The 19,783-nt window shown below is 45.9% G+C and overlaps 1 protein-coding gene across 26 annotated transcripts in view; it reads right to left on the reverse strand.

The window, feature by feature from the left end:
* Positions 1–19,783, reverse strand: part of KCNMA1 (potassium calcium-activated channel subfamily M alpha 1) — a 725,165-nt gene that overhangs the window by 205,339 nt on the left and 500,043 nt on the right. For all 26 annotated transcript variants that reach the window (XM_069460487.1, XM_069460484.1, XM_069460483.1 and 23 more), the window contains 3 exons: positions 7,345–7,455; positions 4,062–4,167; positions 2,204–2,286 (listed from right to left, as the gene is read on the reverse strand). In XM_069460487.1, the coding sequence (XP_069316588.1) occupies positions 2,204–2,286; positions 4,062–4,167; positions 7,345–7,455 (300 nt within the window). The remainder of the gene's footprint in view (positions 1–2,203; positions 2,287–4,061; positions 4,168–7,344; positions 7,456–19,783) is intronic.

The following is a 19,783-nucleotide window of genomic DNA, read 5'->3' on the forward strand; positions in this document are numbered from 1 at the left end:
CTTCACAGCCTCAGCCAGTTTTCTGCATTAGCTCATTTCAAATGGGTCTTTGACATTTTAATTTCTAAAGGGGCAGATTGGGCTCATTAAATTAAAGAGGAAGGAGGATTATACAAATAAGAGAAAGACAGAGCCCATTTTTAACCCTGAACTTCCCATTTCCTTTTGCTGCCTGGGCCTCAGTTCTGGTTCTACTTAATTGCATTTCTGATACTACCTTTGACCAGTAATTTCTATGCCTTGGCATCCTGCCAATCACCCTGGTACCTACATGTCTTCATATTAACCCCATCACAGTCAGGATTTGAATAAAATATTGCAATTAAGAGAAATGCCCATTTCAAAGATATTACTCACTTCCATTATTCAATTTGGGGGAAAAAAAAAAGCCATGTCAGCCCCAAAATTCCTCTGCGGGGTAAAAACATTAAGCTTCATCTTCTTTTGGTTTTCCATTTGGAACTTTGAAAAAAATGAAGCCTGGTTCCTTAAAGGCTACACTTTCATCATTTCAAATGACAGAAAAACATGACAAAGGATAAAAACCCTACTTACTTCAAAGAAAGGGACAAATGACACACCCTAGGCTGAGGCTAGTACAGTCACTGTTCAACTGTCAGTCCTTAGGGACGGGTCCAGGTGTAAAGCCAGTCTCCACCCTGTCTCCACAGCCTGGCAAGCCCAGTGCTCACTAGAGTCATGCATCAATCTCCTTAAAACGACTGCACTGAGCCTGTTGCCAAAGAAAAGCGAGTGGAATGAGAAGATGGTGCCAGATGTTGCTTGCCAGACACAAGGACCAGAGGCTTTGGGGAGGACTCACTCCTCCGAAGTGCGCTGGAGGAATTCTGTCCCCTCTCACTGATGGGAAAGCTCATGTCACTTGGGGCCACTGAAGAAAAGGAGATGCAAGCGTTGTCATGCCACAGAGGCAACTTCTTGACCCTCAACCTCAGGTACATTCCCAGGACACAGCACACCAAGCTGCAGCAGAGGGGAAATCTTTGGCCCCAGGGATAGCTGTTCACAATTAGGCGAGAGAGTTCCTTGGAACGCAGTGGGGCTGCAATGTTTTCTCTCAGTTCAGCTCCTCCCCAGAAGGTTCTCTTTGTTGTTTCCCCTCAGCCCTCCTAAGGATTCTGCAATTTACACAAGAGAGAGGAGATGAATTCCAAAAGGCCTTTAAGGATCTGCAGGGAAATGTCTTGACTTTTTAGTCATTTCATAGTTGCACGCTGCAACTATGGCTCTATGGAAAGGACAAAAACTGAACAATTTTTCTTCTGAAAGGCGAAAAGAACAAGGTGTTGGAGTCAGGGTTGAGATTAGCAGTATGTGGGCCTAACCCGCTGGGCAATGCTACCTAGAGTGTCCTCCCACCAGAAGATGTTTTGTAAAAAAAAAAAAAAAAAAAAAAAAAATGCGGGGGGCGGGGGGTGGTTTGTAGTAAAATAAGTTTGATACATCCTCTCTAATACACCACCTCCAAGATTCATATTAGTATTAAAAGCACTGAAAAAGCTTTCAGTGAAGAACACTATTTAATTTTGGGAAACTGGCTGAAGCAAGCTAATTGGTCCATGAACTCCTCTTTGGGTGACACTAATCAGCAAGCTACAGATGCGCATGGAAAGCCCAAACAAGGGGTTTCTCAAACTTGGCACTACTGACAGTTTGGGCCAGATAATTCTCTGCTGTGGGGACTGTCCTGTGCGTTGCAGGATGTTTAGTGGCATCCCTGACCCCCACGCACCAGATGCCAGCAGCACCATCCCCCGGTCATGACAACCAAGCCATCTCCAGACATTGCAAAATGTCCCCTGGGGGGCAAAATCACCCCCAGTTAGGATATCTCAGGTCCACGTCCCCTTAGGAAACACAGCACCTTAATTCAGGCCTGTACCCATGTGAATCTATCTTTCCTTTTCTAGTTCTGTCTCAAGGAATCTCAAACCCCTGGCCACCTGTGAGTCCCAGAGCTGCGGTCTGGGGACAGTGAGCTTCCTGTTGGCAGCTCCCTGTGCACCACTGTCCTCCTCACCCACTGCAGCCTGGGCTCCCAGGCCCATGTGGGCCGTGACTTATGGGGTGGCACAAGAGGCAGAGAAGGTCCCGCAGAGATAGCCTCTGCAGAGGACCCCAAAAAGCCACAAGCGGGACACAGGGCGCCAAGCCCTGGGCCTTCCCCAGCCCCTAGAGTTACCTCATAATGTTGGAGGCATCTTCAGCATCTGGGTCAGCGCAGTACTTGTTGGCAAGGATTAGGCACGCATCTGCTGACTCTATCTAAGACACCAAAAGGAAAAATCACAGAACACAAACATATAAATAGCCACACTCGACTGCAGTCTCTCTCTGTTGACAGCTCTTGGAGAACCTGGTGCTTTGCAAGGAAAGCAAAAAAAAACAAGCTTGAGAGATTATAGTTTTTGTCAAAAGTGTAGGTTGCAAGACCTTGTTATGGTATAAACATTTCATCTTGTTGCTTTTGGAGGGTACAACATGTACCTTGGTAATTATACTTTTCATTTGGCATAGGCGCTTGCATGGATTTCCAGATTTCTTTAAATAACAATTAATGAAGCCTTTCCGTCCCCTCTCCACCTCCTTTCTCAACCATCTACACCATCCTCCTAATTCCTCCAGCCAGGAAACAGAGGCAGGTGGGCTAAACCCCTTCTCCCAGGTTACCAAGTTCACTGAGTAGTTAGAGATTCAGAAATGTAGACCCCAAAGTCCTTCATCCAACCTTTTTTATGTCTTTATTATCTGGGGACTGAGATCAGAGCCCTAAATCAGATAACAGCTCCATATTGCTTAGCATTGCATTAGTATTCCGAAACTCAAAGGATAACAAATCTATGTGTATGAAATGATATGTTACAAATGACCTCAAAATACAACCTCCTGACTTACCTAAACACGAGCCTAAAGGGGCTTATTCCTTAGAGGGGACCATGAGTTTGATGTGCTAATAATTGCTTGCATTTAAATTAGGTCCATGAACAATAACTATTTTCTCTATGTTCTCGTAAGATTTCGCATTAGCCATAACTTGGGTCATGTCTGGATAATATTAAGAATAACTGGGCTATATAAGCATAAGAATTCTCAGTGCCGGCCCAGGTCTGCAATCTGTCCTACTTGGTGCGTTGTACTTAAGGGGCCATTCCTGCATTTGGAGGGAGGGCATGATCTCCTCCACAGTATGTCACAAACTGCCTCCAGATTTCTTTAATAATGCAAAGAATTTACCCAAATCCTTTTGGATTATTCATGTTGGCCAATTATCTTATTTACAGAATTATGTGGTGACCACAGTTAGCATTTAGACTTCAGTGAATTCACAATATTAATGAACACCCACCAGCATGCAAATATTGAACATGCTTACAAAATCTATATCAAACCAATAAAGTGGCAGATGCCATTTTGCTGTGTACCTTTCCCTGGTAAGCCTCAGGTGTGCTTTATGAAAGATTCTAACTTAGCAGGTTCTGGAAGAAAAGATTAGCCCATTATCAAGAGATGAGAGATACTTGCATGTTTAGTTTTGCACCCGGAGTCTTTGGTGGGGGAAAAAAAGTGGGCACAAAGCATTTTACGGCTTAGTAAAATTTTATTTTATACTTTCTATTTTTATTATATTTATACTTTCAGGTATAAATAATAGATGTTGGAGCTACGTTGAGTCTAACTTAAGTATTCAAGATGGGAATTACTTGATTATTGATGTTGTGTATATAAGACTTCTGAGTCTGTACAACTGGTCTACTTCCTTCAGCAGCAGCTGATACTGAGGGAACCAGCAAAATATTAATAAGTTTCACGTTATGACAGTCCAAGTGCGGTGGGCTTATAGGTAGTCTAGCACGTGCCCGCAGAATGAGGTCTGGAGGCCGGTGGAAGGGCGATGTCAAGGTTGGTGGTATCTGACTTATCTTACCAGGGGTTTGGGGGATGACTGTTAACATCCTACGAGGCATCTGCCCTCACCACGGAGTTAGACACCGCCCGCCCCCCACAAGATGCAGTGAAAGCAGAAGTCACCTCCTCCTTACCTTGACTCTCGCAAGATCATGCGGATTGAGAACTGAACCCTGATAGAATTCCACCTGAGTAAAATGCCGTTTGAACAGAGCTTCGAGCTCCAGGTTAGGGGAAATGCTGCACAGAGAGAGAAGAAACGGCCGTTAACATAGCAGACTCAGACTCGGGGATTTCGGTTCCCTTCTCCAATTTCCGCAGTGAGCCCTGGGGAAAGGCTGTGGCCGTCAAAGCAGCCCCTATCACACTCAAGAGAAGTAAGACCCCAGCCCAGCTGAAACCAAAACCAGTACCAAGGTAGAATAAAGAGGCCCAGGGCCTTTACTAAAGCCAAAGCCTATGGGGCAGCATGTCTTAGCCTTCATCATGAATGGGATCCCTATCTTATGAATAGAGAAGCTGGGCTGGGACACGAGTGTGACAGGTAATTTTACGTGTCACCTTGCCTGTGCCATGGGGTGTCCAAATTAGACGTTATTCCTGGGTGTCTGCAGGGTGATTAGTATTTGAATCAGCGACTTCAGTACAGTGGATCGCCCTCCTCACTGCAGGCGGGCGTCATGCAGTTCTCTGAGGGCCTCAATGGAGGCCCAATAAAGCAGAGGAAGGGGGAATGTGTCCCCTTTGCCTCTTGCCAGCCTGCTTGAGCTGGGACATCTCACTCCATTCTCCTGCCCTCGGACTGGGGTTCACACCACTGGCTCCTCTGGTTCTCAGGCCGTCGGATTCAGACTAAATGACACCAGCAGCTTTCCTGGGTCTCCAGCTTGCAGATGGCAGATTGTAGGACTGTAGGACTCCTCAGCCTCCGTAATCAAGTGAACCAATTCCTCATATGTATACACAGATAGGTGGACATGGATGGAGGTAGATATATCAATATATAGATACTTATACCTATCTATATCTGTAACTATATTAGATATATTGATATATAAATTATATATATATATAGAGAGAGAGAGCGCGCCCGCAAGCGCTCTATCTCCTACTGATCTGCTTCATTGGAGAACCCTAACACAGTAGGAGATTAGCTGAAGTTCCCCCTGGCAGAGCCATCCTGCTATCTGCTCCATCCAGAGCCTTCCCCTGTTTCTCTGCCTCATGGACTTCTCATCTCCCAAGGCCTGGATCAAAAGATGTCAACTCTGAGCAGCCATAATTTAGTCTCAGTACTATTCTTGATTTGCAAACATGTGTACTATGCACCACACGTCTCAGTACTGAGCTGTGCAGACACCTTTCCCATGGGATGACAAAGATGAAAAAATTGATTGACTATTAATTCTGCAGAGATGAAAAATGTACTCTACGAGGTTCTGTGCTAGGCACTGGGAGACAATGTTCAGTTAGAACCTACTATATGCCAGGGACTATGATAGCCAACACTTGCCTAACATTTATTAAGTCCTTAGTAATAACAAAAATAGTACTTTTGTGTGTGTGTACGATATGTCAGACAGCGTTCTAAGAGATTGACAAATATTAACTTATTTAAACTTCAAAACATGTCATTAACCCAAAGCTCTGAGAGATTAATTAACTGGGCCATCTACTATGAGTCTAATGTTGACAGATGCTGGGGGCACAAAGGTGAATCCTAGCAATGGAACCATTAGCGGCCAGCTTGTTTAGTTGAACTAAAGCAGTGGGTAAGAGAAGAGTGGTTGCCTGTGCGAATCCACCCACTCTCCCAGACCCATTGCAAGTCATGCCTCTGTCGGAAGCCTGCCCTGGTGGTGCCAGTAGCCTGGCCTCTCCCTGAGAGAGATGCCCCATGCAGCTCTCGATTAAACTGCCTTTGGCATTCCTTGGATAATAGAGGGTTCATGTTGTCCTCCGATGGTTGCACACGTGCTCATGTTGAAATGCCCAACTGATATGAGGGCAGAACCTGCACACTATACCCCTCTTGAACTTTCCAAAACGCTCAGCACAGAGCCGGCCCCACGGCTAGTAATCGGCAGCTAAGCACTGAATCGGGCCCGCAGGCACCCGCTCCTGCGCCGCCACAGCCTGGTCTGTCTTCTAAGAGTTTGGAGAAGTCAGTGCGGAGCAGAAAAGTGCTGGTGCTCCAACGGAGTGGCGAGTCAGAAGTTTGGCATTCTGTGAACAAGTGCTGGAGGAAGGGGATGCACAGAACGGGCAGTTTGTAGGGAGGTTGGCCTCACTGGGCCCTCAGAGCAGGACCTAGCCCCGAGTGGCCGACACCATGCAGAGCCAACGCCAGCATGGGAGCTCTGCCCTGGCCTTTTGCAACGTGGTGCCAGGACTGGCCCCCAAATAGCCCCGTCTCCATAAAAGACGATGACAATGGTAGCATTCATGTCAACATGGCAGAGCCCCCTAATTCTCTCCCCTCCTGTGGCAGACCACCTTATGCCTAAAAAGGGGGATCGGGCAAAGCTTAAAACCCCAACAACATCGGGTGGAAGGGAGATCGCTGCTTTCCTCACCTCACATGCAAGGTAAGACCTACCTTCCAAACTGATTGTGCTGCCTAATATATTTCACCTTTCACGCTAATAACTAACATTTATTGAGCACTTACTGCATGTCTGACTGTGCTCTGCACACTTCACATGGATTGTTCCATTTCATTCTCATGACAGCCCAACAAGGTGGAAATCATTGTTCTCTCCCGATTTATGGATGTGGAAACTGAGGCACATGGAGGTTAAGTAATTGGCTCAGCCAGTAACTGGTTGAGTCAGGATTCAGACTGAGGAGGCTGAGTCCAGAGCATGTGCTTTTACTCTGCCTGTGGATTAAATGAGAGACTGCGTGCCCAGGGGCCAGCCTAGGGCCCCACATCAGAGGCTTCCAGGAACAGCCATTGTGCTGATTACTACCTTATACCTGCTTCCTCTGATGCTGGTGTCTTGCTTGGTCTCTGTCTCACTCCTGCACTCCTAACGTACCCACACCATATAGCTAATCACCCCACACCAGACACTGCGGGCACACCAAACATGCCAGATTGCTGCAGGGTCAGTAGCGACGAGTTGGACCCATAATGAGCTCCACTGTTATTTCTTCCAGAGAGAAACTCAGATGTGGTCCCAGAATTGCCTCTGCAGAGGCAGGTGCTGCTCTCACGACTCAACCAATTGTGACTTCCCTTCCCATTGGTTCAGTAATGTCCTCTCCAATGAGGCCGGCAGGGATCGTGACTTACTCAACTCTACCTTGATCCCCACTGCCACCCCCAACAGCATCGCTCTTACAGATACTCAGGGAATCCCCCAGGGTGCGCGTGGTTGGGTGGAGGGTCTGGTAACAGCAAGAGCCTCTTACTTGTGAAGAAAAACGATCTCCACGTTGACATCATCCCGGTCTTTGTGCAGAAAGTCCTTCAGGAAGTTGGAAACACTCTCCAGAGTGATGTGTCCACAGACCACAATGTGCCTGAACAGGAAAGGCCGGTTAGATCAGGTCGGGCCCAGCAAGATGACCCGCATCCCACCCTGGCAAGACAAAGGAAGCGTGGCAGCGGCAGGGAAGCAGTCCTCTCCTCCCTCCGCCTCCCTGAAAGCCCAGCTACCATCCCTGGAGGCCCGTGAGGCAAAGCAGCGGTGCTAGCAGGTGCTCAGAGACTCCTAGACAGAAAAGGCATATGGCTTCTCACCTGATGCTGCACAAAAATCCTATTAAAAGCCCAACGGTTTGGCCAAGTGGTTTTATGCATTTAACAATAAGTGACATTATGCTTGCGCTTAAATGCTGCATTATCAAGTCTCTTGCAGATTCATATCTCTCCCTTTCTGCCCACAAAGCGTCCTCCCGGGAGATTTACTATATGAGTCTTGGTTTATGACATAGAGCTTATCAGGTAATGAGATAACAAATCTTGCTGAAACGATGATTTTGTGTGTAAGAAAGCGGACTTTTATCAGGGTGGCTAATGTGCGGCCTGACACGTTATAGGCTCTGCTGGCCATAAGCAGTAAAAAGGAAATTTTGCATTTTTCCACCATAACTCCTCCAACAATGGGGGCATGTAACACTTTACAGTAAGTGAGCATTACTCAGGGCTAAATGGGGATGGGATGCCTGCGGAATGGAAGATCATGCCGGCTGGCTGTGTGGCCCCATGGAGTCCCTTGCTTAGGGTGCCTGGGGTTTCCAGGACCTCAAGATAGGTGAAGCCAGGAAAGGGTTGAGGCTGGAGTTGCTTGCCTGTTCTAGGATGGTTTGGACTTCTGTTTCTGGAAATAGTGACTCACTCTGAGATGATCCCCTCTTTCAGAACTATTGAGCCTAACAGTCCCTCCAACAGCTTCGGGCTTCTGGATTAATCTGACTTTAGCACCAGGCTATCCCATGTATATTTGCTCCAGAATGCACAATCAGGAGTAAGCACTTCAATGCAAGAGTGAGCTGCAAGACCAAAAGCTGGGGACTGACTGTAGAAATGAAGCCACCGGCTTCCAGTGCACCTATCAAGGGGCTCGGCTCCTGTCCCTGTTTCCCTCAGGCTGAGAGTGATGGAGGCTGAATCGCTAGCTGTGCTTTGAGACCTGGGCAGGTGGTGAACATGCAGCATGGTTATTTCCTGGGTAAAATTTAGAATGGCCAGGCCCCTTGCACTGCATAATTGCTCTGTGCACATTCCAATAAGGCAGAAAGCTCATTGGCTGGAGGCACCCCATAATAGGAGGCAATGATGATGGCTTATGCAATGTTCCATTAGATGCCATTACAAGAGCCTGCCCTTTCATTGTAATTTGGTGCTTGACTAAGTATGTGAGAATAATACAGTAAACTCATTGGCAAAAGGATAATGATGCAGAACAAAGAGTAAATCAATAATATGCACGATGCAGTTAATAATATCACCATTATGAACTGTTATTGTTACGGTGGTGCACTTAGCAATCAGGCAGGCAGAGGCCATCGAGGGGAGGGAAGAGTGCCAATGGCTACTGCAGAAGAGCCGTCTTAACATGATGGCTCTGCTCTCTCGCCAGGACCTGCTAGGTGGAGGGAGGTCCCTTGGCCACCCATCCAAATTTTATGTCCAAAGCCCGCATGACTAACCCTCTCTTTCCTATAAGGCTGTGAAATACACAGTATATCATAATATACAATCCAAGTTGAACACTTGGATTATACACATTTTTATCACATCACATCTTAAAATGTTTCTTGTGGTGCATTGTGCTTTTATATGGACAAAACACTGCAGATGAATTTGCATGTTCTGAATAAGATTTCTGATTTTGAATTTGTCCAGTGTGTACAAAGTGACAGAAAAATAGGATTCCCCTCCTGACTCGACCTCCCTACAAATGACAATGGGGCTATTTGGTGCCATCCTAATGCCTTCTGCCCCATCTGCCTGCAGACTTACAAGATTAAGAGCAAGGTTAACATGAATCCAATGTATGGGTATCCCCACAGGACAGATATGTGGGTGGGGCCGTTTCTTTCACTTGAATGTGAAAATAAGACAGATAGGATTCCCTGCTCTGTTACCAAGCATGTGTGTCACCCTGGGCAAGCTACTCGTTCCCATTCAATACGCCTTCCCATGAGGAAGCTGAGAGGTTAACATCACCCAGCCAGCCTCTTGCACCAGGCATTGTAAAGTTCAAAGTTCTGTACCAGCATAAGCCTGGTTATTATTCAAAGCTGGACTTAAATCAGTGATAGGTATAGGGAAATGCTTGAACATCCATCCTTGCCTATCTAGTACGCAAAGAACTGAACGAGCATCTACCAGCAACCTTTCTTCCTCTTCTGAAATCATTCATCCCTAGGAAAGATGTGTGAAAAGTGGAAAGGGAGGAGATGAGTCCCCCTCTCACCCTTGAATCAAAGGCTCAGCCAGCTGATTTATTCAGCCTTAGAAAAAGTCAGGGTTCTCTTACTTGAAAACGTGCTGGGTACATATGAAATATATTCCAATGCAATCAATATTATCCCTTAAGCCTTAATTAACTTTCACTTCTCCTAAGAAGTAGACAAATGCTGACAAGAGAGGGGAGAAAAAAAAGGATTGACTTTTTCCATTTGGTGCTAGCTGTCCAATACCATTCTAGACAATTGAAAATATATATCTTTTAGCTACAGCATGATTTCTGGGGTGGAGAGCAGTCTTTATCAAAAAGGAAGAAAAAAAAATCTTCCTTCGACATAATTGGTATTTTTGCTCAGAAAAAGCAAGATTGATTGAAAGCAGATTGCCTTTTTGCCCAAGGAGAATTATTAGGTACATTATCATGGCAACCTTGGAGAACCCATATTGTTCCAATCTGTCCTGTATCTGATTTGAAGATTTATGGCCTCCCCCTTTTGTGCCAATAATCATTTTCCTCCATTTTGTTTTCCATACAGTGAGAGTTATCAAGGAGCCCACATATTGAAAATGTTTGAATGCAGTTAGAATTGATGGATGGGGAGAACCTGCCTCTCTAACTCAGCATTGGCAGTAGAAGATACGCTTTTGCCAGCCCGTGTCTAAGGAAGGCCCTGCAGGGGTGTGAGGGATGAACAGTGAAGGCAGAAAATCTTTTTTCCAGAAATATTTTCCGGATTTTTGAAAATTCCAGGAGCAGTAGATTGTGGAAGAATATGATTGCAGGGAGAAGAGAAGCAGAATGTATTGCATCCTCAATTATCGGAAAATAATTGAAAATATTCCAAGATTGAGAGCAGGGTGTGCCCACCTTGGAAGTAGAGTGATGGTCATTCACACAGCGTGATTTGAAGAAAGCCAAAAAGATCCCTACCCAAAATTATCTCTGTTGGGTTCCATGACACCTACACATCTACACATCCACCACGTGAGAGTCACACTGATAGCGCTGTGTTAACTCAGCTCAGACACTAAGTAACTAAAGAGTCTCAGACAAGGTACCAATTTTGTATTCTGTAACTAAGAAGCCAGAGCCTTTGAGGGTCCAGAGCTGGTACCTGATTTATGAGGTTATCCTGAGGATGTATTTAAAGAGATAATACATGTAAGGACCTAGTAATCTGGCACGCTGCAAGCATTATAAATCATTAATAGTGGAATTCATGTGACATAAGCAAATCAGTATGTAACAGATGTAAAATGTTCTGTGGCCTATATAATCTCACTTAATCCTCAAACAACCCTCTCTTCTTACTATCTGCATCTTTTCAGATAACCTCCCTAAATCTCTATTTCATTACATCACATGCCTGGAATCCCACGGCAAGTAAAGGATGTGACTCAGGTCCACTCTTCTTCTTACTGAGATGAAGGTGGTGGGGAAGAGGCACACACAGGCTTGAGGAGTTCAGCTTCTGCTCCTTCAGGACAAGCAGGGCTGGACTTACAAAGATGTCCTCCTGGATACAAGGTGGAGGAGGTGTTGGAGGGGTCCACAGTGGGCCAGGGGAGAGGCTTAGTCTGGGGACTGGGGTGGATTAACCATCACAGTATTGCAACATCACTAGATTCTGGCTGTAAAGGCAGTATCGCTACATCCCCAGCAAAGCCTGAGTGGTAGGCAGAAATCACAAGTCCCACTGGTCAGGAACTCTAAACCAAACTTTTAACTTAAGGCACATGATTTGGCAAGCCAAGGGGCTGCAAAGTGATGCAAATGTCCATTTTAGACATTATATGCCATGTCTAGCTCAGGATTTCCTCAGCAGCCCAGGGATCCAGAGGAAGAGAAGAATCTAAATGATCCATTTACAATGGAAAATACATAGGAAAGTTAAGCTAAACCTGTTCCCATCCATGGCTCTGGGTCTAAACTTTTTCAGAATAGTGACAATACTCAGGACTGATTTCTATAGAGCCTGACCACTTGGTTTGTGAAGATGGCCAACAAACCTAAATCAATAACCATTTCTGCTCTGATGGACCTTTGGTCTTTAAAGTTTTGTTTAGTTCTGGGCTGGGTACAGTGGCTCATGCCTGTAATCCTAGCACTCTGGGAGAATAAGGTGGGAGGATCGCTTGAGATCGGGAGTTTGAGACCAGCCTGAGCAAGAGCAAGACCCCGTATCTACTAAAAATAGAAAATCAGCCAGGCATGGTGGCCCACGTTTGTAGTCATAGCTACTTGGGAGGCTGAGGCAAGAAGATGACTTGAACCCAGTGATATGAGGTTGCTGTGAGCTACGATGACATCACTGTACTCTACCCGGGGTGACAGAATGAGACTTTGTCTCAAAAAAAAAAAAAAAATTAAAGCTTTGGTTAGTTCTGTAAACAAATACTTCTTGAGCAAAGGTAACATACACCAAACATAAACAAATGGTAATGACTTAGATTAAAAGATCCACTTCAGATGCACAAGGAAGCATCTTAAATGCCAAAATAGTAGCAGATGGCATTTTTTGGAAAGGAGTTACTCGTCCCATCTAAGCGAGCAGTGCGTGCTGCTGGGAGAATTAGGGGTGGGCAATGCTGGTGGGTCATGGCATCAGGTGGTTGAGTATGGCTTTGTAAGAATAATAATAATAATGCTTGACTATTACGAACTCTATTGAGGGTCACCAGAAAATTGCCAATTGCTTATTTCATGGGCATGTCTTCACTAAATTTATGTGGGTGTGCTTCTCCCATCATTAACCATCTCCAGAATGAAATCCCACACATTCTCCTTAACCACTATCCTCCCTTCTTCGTAACGGGCCAGGAAAGCCTGAATGCCCAAGTTGAGTCAGAATTTCCATTTCAGAGCTCAATTCCACGGGTGCCTCTTGGAATGGACAACTCAGGGGAAGTGACTTATGGTAGGAGACAGAAGAGAAGGGCAGGAGGGGCAGCCACCAGACAGAGCTGTTGCAGCAAATGAGGCATCATGGAGAGCCACTGAGGATGAGTTTAGGTCGATGAGAATGAAAACCACATACTTTCTCAAAGACTCAGATAGCAGTTCTTAGACCTTGAAGCACGAAAACAGGAACTGTGACAGCACGGCAGTGACGGGCCCCTGTAACGTTCTCATATCTATGTTAGCATCCCCGGGGCCCTTGGCAAACATTTCCTCTAGCGCCTGCCTCCGTCTGATGTGGAACTGAGGCCCAGCGATTCAGTGCAAGGTGAGTGCCAGACCAAGGGCAGAACCGCTCCCTCTGTTTGATGCCTTCTAAAGAGAGGAAGCAGCTGGTGCCATGGGGAGTATACCGGGCTGGGAATTAGGAGATGGGGGCCCGGTTCTGGGGGACCTGGGCCCAGTCTACTCTAAAATGAAGAGGCCCAGACAGATTGGGGTGTGCCCACCAGACACTGAACCCTCGAGCCGGGCTGCCGTTCTCTGCCCCCTCCCTAGTTCACGCCATCATCATATCTTGTCTAGACGTCTGCGATAGCTTCCTAATTGATTTCTCTGTTTACTCTCCCACTGCCCCAACACCCCTCTCCCCCGAAAAAAGCTAAAAGCAAGCACCGAAGCAAATCCGACTGCAATCAGACTCCCCAAGGGCGGGGAGGTCTTAGATCTCTCTTTAGCAGGGCCTCGCTCTAGGAAGACAATGTAAAATGCACAGCTCTGGGCTGTTTATTTTTAAAGATACTATATCCATTTTTACTGGAACAAGTATAAAGAACTTAAAAAACTCATAGCAATCCTGTCACAATAAATCATACAGAGTAAATTGAAAATCCTATACAGCTTTCCCTGAATACATTGTGCTCACTTTGTCAAAGAGGTAGATGAAATGTGGCATATATTGATCGAGATGTCTCTGTAAAACTATAATATTTATATCAAATACATATGCTAGACTATCTTCTGTCTTTGTGCTGAGCCTCCTAATCATGCTTTCCTCATCCCACCTCCCCCCAGATGCATCCTGCCATCGGTAGCCCCTGACAAGATGGGAATGAATTTTAAGAAGTACTTGTCAAGGGGAACCAGCCACGTTTTATCATAAAAGAGGCAGAGTGGGAGTGCTTAGAGACCCAACAACCCACGCACAGCGGGCAGTGAAGTTCATGTTTTCTCACATAGGTTGAACTTGAACCGGTGTCTGCATCACCACCTCCCCGTGACCCTCACACAAGCTGGGCTTTACTTTCCATCTCACCTGGTTGTGCTTTCGTCTTAAGGCAGCTTTCTCTGACTTGGGTCATGTTCTTCAGGGCCACTGTTCCTCAGCTTCTCCCGTGAGGCTCATTACCCCACTGCCAAAAAGGAAGAAGGCTGATCCCACTCCCGCTGCCCCACTTCCTCCCTTACGGAGAGCCTGTCTTGAAGGGACTGACTTCCACCTGGGGGAGAGAATCCCCAGCAAACAAAGACTGACTCCAGGCTGTGTTGGTCTTATCCATCCACTCTACCCCAGAACCTAGCTCGGGGCCCCTGACACTTGCAGTGTTTTGCACAACTGTTTGCTGACTGGTGGACTGGCTGGCAAACTATGCTTTGCTTGGGACCTATGCCACGGTGAGCACAGAGGAAGTGTAACAGGTAACTGCAGGCCTGTTAGACCATGGGCTGGTTCTGCCACCCTGAATCTACCACCATATCTCAAGTTTGCGAGGGAGCTGTCCGTGTGGAGAGAAAAATGAAAACACAACAATGGGGAGTGTATATCATGCCCACAATCCCAAACTCTGACAATAACCATTTCCTGTTAAAAGAAATTTAAAAAATAAAAAAACAAGGAGGTGCAGTGATAAGATATTTCCTAGCCATGGCCACATCTAGAACTTTGCTAATCACAAAGGAAGGAAATGCATTCTCCCTCCTAGTGAGGATATGAATAAAGTAATCAACTTATCCAGCTGTCAACAGAGCTATTCTGGAGGAGGAGGGCTGCTTTGCCGCTGTTCCCTAAATGGGGCCAGAAGGCTGAGCAAATAGATCCCAACAGTGCAGCAAAGGCACCTCTGCAGAGCAGAGCCCCAAGGTCAAAGGACAGACTACTGGTACCTCTAACAGACAATACTGGGATGTACTACCCAGACCAGAAGTTCTGACAGTCAGGACCTCAACTACCCTAGAGGGATCTGTGCCTGTACCCCCACCACCCCAAATCATAATCAGACCTCCATAATCAGACCATATACATGGTCATAATTAGGCCATGGATCAGGAATGACCACTCATCTTTTGTAAGCTTGTTGACTGAATGGAGCCTTGGTCCAAGTCTTATTAATAAAAAGAATTCTGAGAACCTCAGTGTAGGGGACACTATTCTTGCTTGTCTAGCATATACCCTCCCTTGTGTCAACAGCACCTCAATTTTAATTTGGGGAGCCATCTCTCCCCCAATTACATACAGTCTTGACACCTTTAATCAAGGTTCCCTGCACAAGCGAGGCTAATCAGTGCTTTTAAATCTTAAATGGTGAGACATTAAGTTCATAGTGGGAGTTGATTCATCCTGATGACAAAACCCCATGATAAGTGCCCCTGAGTTTATGCTTCCTGAATCTCAGAGCTATGTCTCTGGCTTTCTTTTGGGATCTTGCTTTTCAGCTTTCTCTTGGATTCTTAAGGTACTCTCACATTAAAAAAAAAAAAAAAAAAAAAAAAATTACTTTTCTGCTTAAGTTAGCAAAAATCAGGCTCTGTTGCCTGCAACCAAAGAACCCTAACTGGCAGATTTTTTTTATCTACACTTTAGTTTCTCATCTAATTCTCACAGCTACCCAGTATGCAAGTGTTAGCACCACCTTTCTTTCTCTCCCCTCCTTTCTTTCTTTCCTTCCTCCCTGGAAGATGAATTCTACAGCCTACTTTAGTAAGCAATTCTATAATCGTTGAACCCTCACAAATTGCACTTGTTCTTCCTTCTGTCTCTCTTCAACACCGGCCCTTCTGCATTTTATTCATCCCATTACTTTGGGCTTGGTGGCCTTTTACCATTTTTAAATAAGCCAGTCTTCCCTTGACCTGACTCTTCTATTCCTAGACAGTTCTCTGCTCTTACAGAGGAATCGGGGCACTGGATGGCACTTTCTTTTCTTTAGATCAAAGCAGATTTTCCCGCCTTCACTTGATAATGCCGCTTCTGAACAAGCAGGGACTGAGAGAAGAACTAAGGCAGACAAAGGTCAGCCTCAGCCTTTGGGGAGGAAGGTGAAATAGAGGCAGAATGAGTCCAAGCAAAGAAATGGTTCTTAATTTAGTCCTGGAGAGGGTTTTCATCTGCACAGCGAGCCCTACCTCCCTCCCTAACAGCCCTGGGGACTCATTCATCGTGGTCCTGGAGCACATGCTGTTGGGAGCAACCCTCCCATCATGACAATCAAGTTGACACAACCTTGCCTACTTCTCCAGCCACAACCAAGGATGTTGTCCCAGCCAACCTAAGGTGGTAGCCATTCACTAAGGAGGCACCTCCAGAACCTGTTATCCACACAGGAACGGGGAGCCGCAGGTCAGAAGGTATGAGATGAGGCATGATAAGCCACGAGGGACACCTGTGGGGTCTGGGAGGAGCAGACCTCACGGTTGCATCAGCAGTTCCCCTCCCCTCCCAAATCTCTCCACACCCCTCTTTTACTAGGTCCCTCACTAGATCCTTAGGTTTTCAGGTGAACAGGCACTCTGCTGTTACCCATGCCTACACTACTCCAATGGGTACATTCATCAATATGAATTATTGTACGCTTTTAGGAGCATTCCCTCTAATATATTTCTTGCCTTCATGATTATTTTTCACCTTCATGATTTTATTGAGCAAAATGCCTGCCAAAAGAGTATTTCTCTGGGATGATGCTCCTACACAATCAAGCTTCTTTTTAGCTGCCTCTGGCTCCTTGGATGGCTCTGATGGGTCAGTCTCAGGTAAGCTCCAGGAGAGCAAGAATCATATTTTCTTGCTTTATCCTTTTAACCACTGTGCCAGGACATGGTACAGGTTCAAATAATTGTTTGTTGAGCCAAGATATTGAAATGGGAGCTTCCCTAAAGCTGTTCCATATACTAGCTGGTATTTGCCTCTGGGGTGGGTGGCTAAGGTCGCACAAGCTCTTACCGTGATGGGCATGTGTCTGTCTCTGCACTGCCCCCATTCCCCTTGTTGAAAGGTACAGGGAGGAGGGATAAAGATCACTTTGACTGATGATTGGTACCCACATTTGGATCAGTGCCTGTGGTTCTAGGGGTGGGAGCGGCCATGGTCATGCTACACCAGTACTAGAGCAGGGCTTGAACTCTGAGAGCAACAGAGTCGGATTTCCATGACTTTCACTCTGCATTGGCCTCTATCATATTTTAATAAAAAGAGGCACCAGACTTGGCCAGTTAGAAAGTTTCCTGGTTTATTTTCATGAGGATGACAGATTTGGGGTGAACCCCAAATCTACTAGGAGCCACTTTTCACAGCTCTGGAAAGACTTCTATCAGAGTGAATGACACGGCAGGAAAACACGGGGCAATTTAGTCTCACATGGGGGCATTTGTTCCTTAGACTCTGCAGCTACCCAGCAAGAATTCACCCAATCAGAGTTGACACTAAGCAGAAAGAATCTTCAGGGATTATAACTAGAAAAGTCATATTCAGAATTCTTTTCTTTTTAATGGAAGAAAGAATGTTGGAGATAAAACCTCTAGGCTTGAATATGACTTTTGGGGGGGTACACAGTTCATCTCCCACCTACATTTCTATTCTTGTTTTCAGAACAATAGCTGGAACATTTTGATAAGTGTGTGGAAGGGAAGAGAGACAGTGGGAAAGTGGGGGTGGGGTGGGGGGAGCAAGCCTTCATTCTATCAGTATCATCAGGAAATTGATTTAATATGCATCCAAGTCTCTTTAAATAGAGCTTCAAGTTTGAAAGGGACTGAAGATATGGCTGAGAAGAATCCAAAGCAGATGCCAAGAAAGAAATGCCCACATCCCACTTCCACCAAGGCCCCTCTCATCGGAACGGAACACCTGGCACATTCCATTATACCATACACCATCTAATGACACGTGCTTTTCGTATCTGCCCCTCCGTACCGAATTTCAGAAGTAGTCAAGGGGTCATTTTTCCAAAGTATTAGGGCAATCTCAGGGTTTTTTTTCCCTGTTCCCAAAAAGTTTAATGCTAATCAAAGCAGAATGCCTAATCCATCCAAGATGGTCTGTCAACTTGAATTATCTCCTTGTCTTCCTAGTTACTGTATCTGTCTGTCTACAGTTCTTCATATCTTTGTGAAGATCAGTTATTGGGGCCTGTGTTTCCTTTTGACTAGAATCGCTACCAGATGATCCTGCCTGGTGATATGTTGATGATTTGCTAATTTATGGCTTTTAAAACCTAGGAATCCGAAGACATTGCTGGGAGTTCAGGCTGGGGAGTCACGTGGGCCACGCAGGGAGAGGGCTGAATGGCTGCTTGACGAGGGATCCAAGTCTGCGTAAAACGCAGGTCCCATTTCAACCAGAGCAATGCATGTGATAAAGAAATTGTAAGTGACATTTTATAGGAAACATCCCTCAGGAGAGCAGTCCGCCTCTTGCAGGCGGGAGAAGTGAGAGTGGGTGTTGCCCAAGAAATGCATAAACAGGAAAGAAAGGGCCTGCGGATCAGGCCACATCAGCAGCACATGAATTGACCCAAATCCTGTTCCCAAGTGCTAGAGGCCCGGCCTTCCCAGAAAGAGCAGAGATGGAAACCGTATCGTAGGAAGCCTCTCACCTCTACAACGAGGAGGAGAGGTTTCAATAGCTCTGAGTTTAAACTTCCCAACCACTTAGGTGGCCAAACAACGTGATGGGGAGCTCAGGAGAGCTGTGGCCTATTTGGAAATTTTTACGGATGTGTAGAAATCCATCTGTCCCCAGGGCCTGGCATGTAGCAAACACTCAATAAACACATGTGGAATGGATGAACGTGAAGGCATGACTCATGTTAATTCTCTTCAAAGTGAGGGTGGACGGTGGGACGGCACATTAAATGAGTCTTCGTAAAGAAATAATTCACCTTCTGGCACAGGAGATGGTTTAAAATTCCAGATCCTTTAAAAATTAGTCTAGAACCATGGTGGGCAAAACCTGAGTGTGGCAGAGAAAATGGAGTAGAATTTCATGTTGATACAAGACAGCCACGCAGGAGGGAGTAGAAGGTGGTCTCAAAAAGGAACAAGGGATCCGAGAGAGACAGAGAGCCTATTTCTGATCAGAAGAAAGACACCGAGTTAGAATCCAACAAAAAAGAACTAGAGAAGATACGCCGGCGGCCCTCTCCTGCTGGGTCAGAAGGAGCACTGCTCAGGCAGATTAGAGCCTCAGGGAGAAATGTTTTTAAGACTGACTCTAGAGGAGACAGAACTAAAGACCTACGGTGGCAAGAGGGGGTCACATAATCTGAATTTTAAAACCGAGGGTGTTAGCTCCCTCTGGCTTAGAGGCTAATGCAAGCTGGGTTAAGTGGTCATTGAACAAGCTTTAGCATCTCATCTGCCAAGTGGACCACTTGGAGTGTCACCTCCTTGGATCACTTTATCTAGGGTAAATAATCCCTGTTTTTCTCTATCACAGAATCTTAGTCTTTTTTGCATGTGTTAAAAATGTGTAATCGGTGTTTTCTTTAGTCATATCCTTGCTCAGGCTTGCAACCTCCTTGAGACTGTAGACTCCTCGGAGACGCGTTCCAGGGGAGCTTGTTCCCTGAGTCCCGGGCACCCAACACAACCTGGTGTTGTGCCTGACAGGTAACTCAGAGAACACCTGGGGACTGAATGAACAGGCCTATGGAGAGGCACCACAGGCATGAATACTGCGGCAGGTAACTCACTATGCCTGGCTGTTTCCAGGTCTTGAAATTTTGTTCTAAATTACCGAATACTCAATCATTCATTCTAAA

This window comes from Eulemur rufifrons, chromosome 28 (assembly GCF_041146395.1).
Source record: "Eulemur rufifrons isolate Redbay chromosome 28, OSU_ERuf_1, whole genome shotgun sequence".
Taxonomy (NCBI): domain Eukaryota; kingdom Metazoa; phylum Chordata; class Mammalia; order Primates; family Lemuridae; genus Eulemur; species Eulemur rufifrons.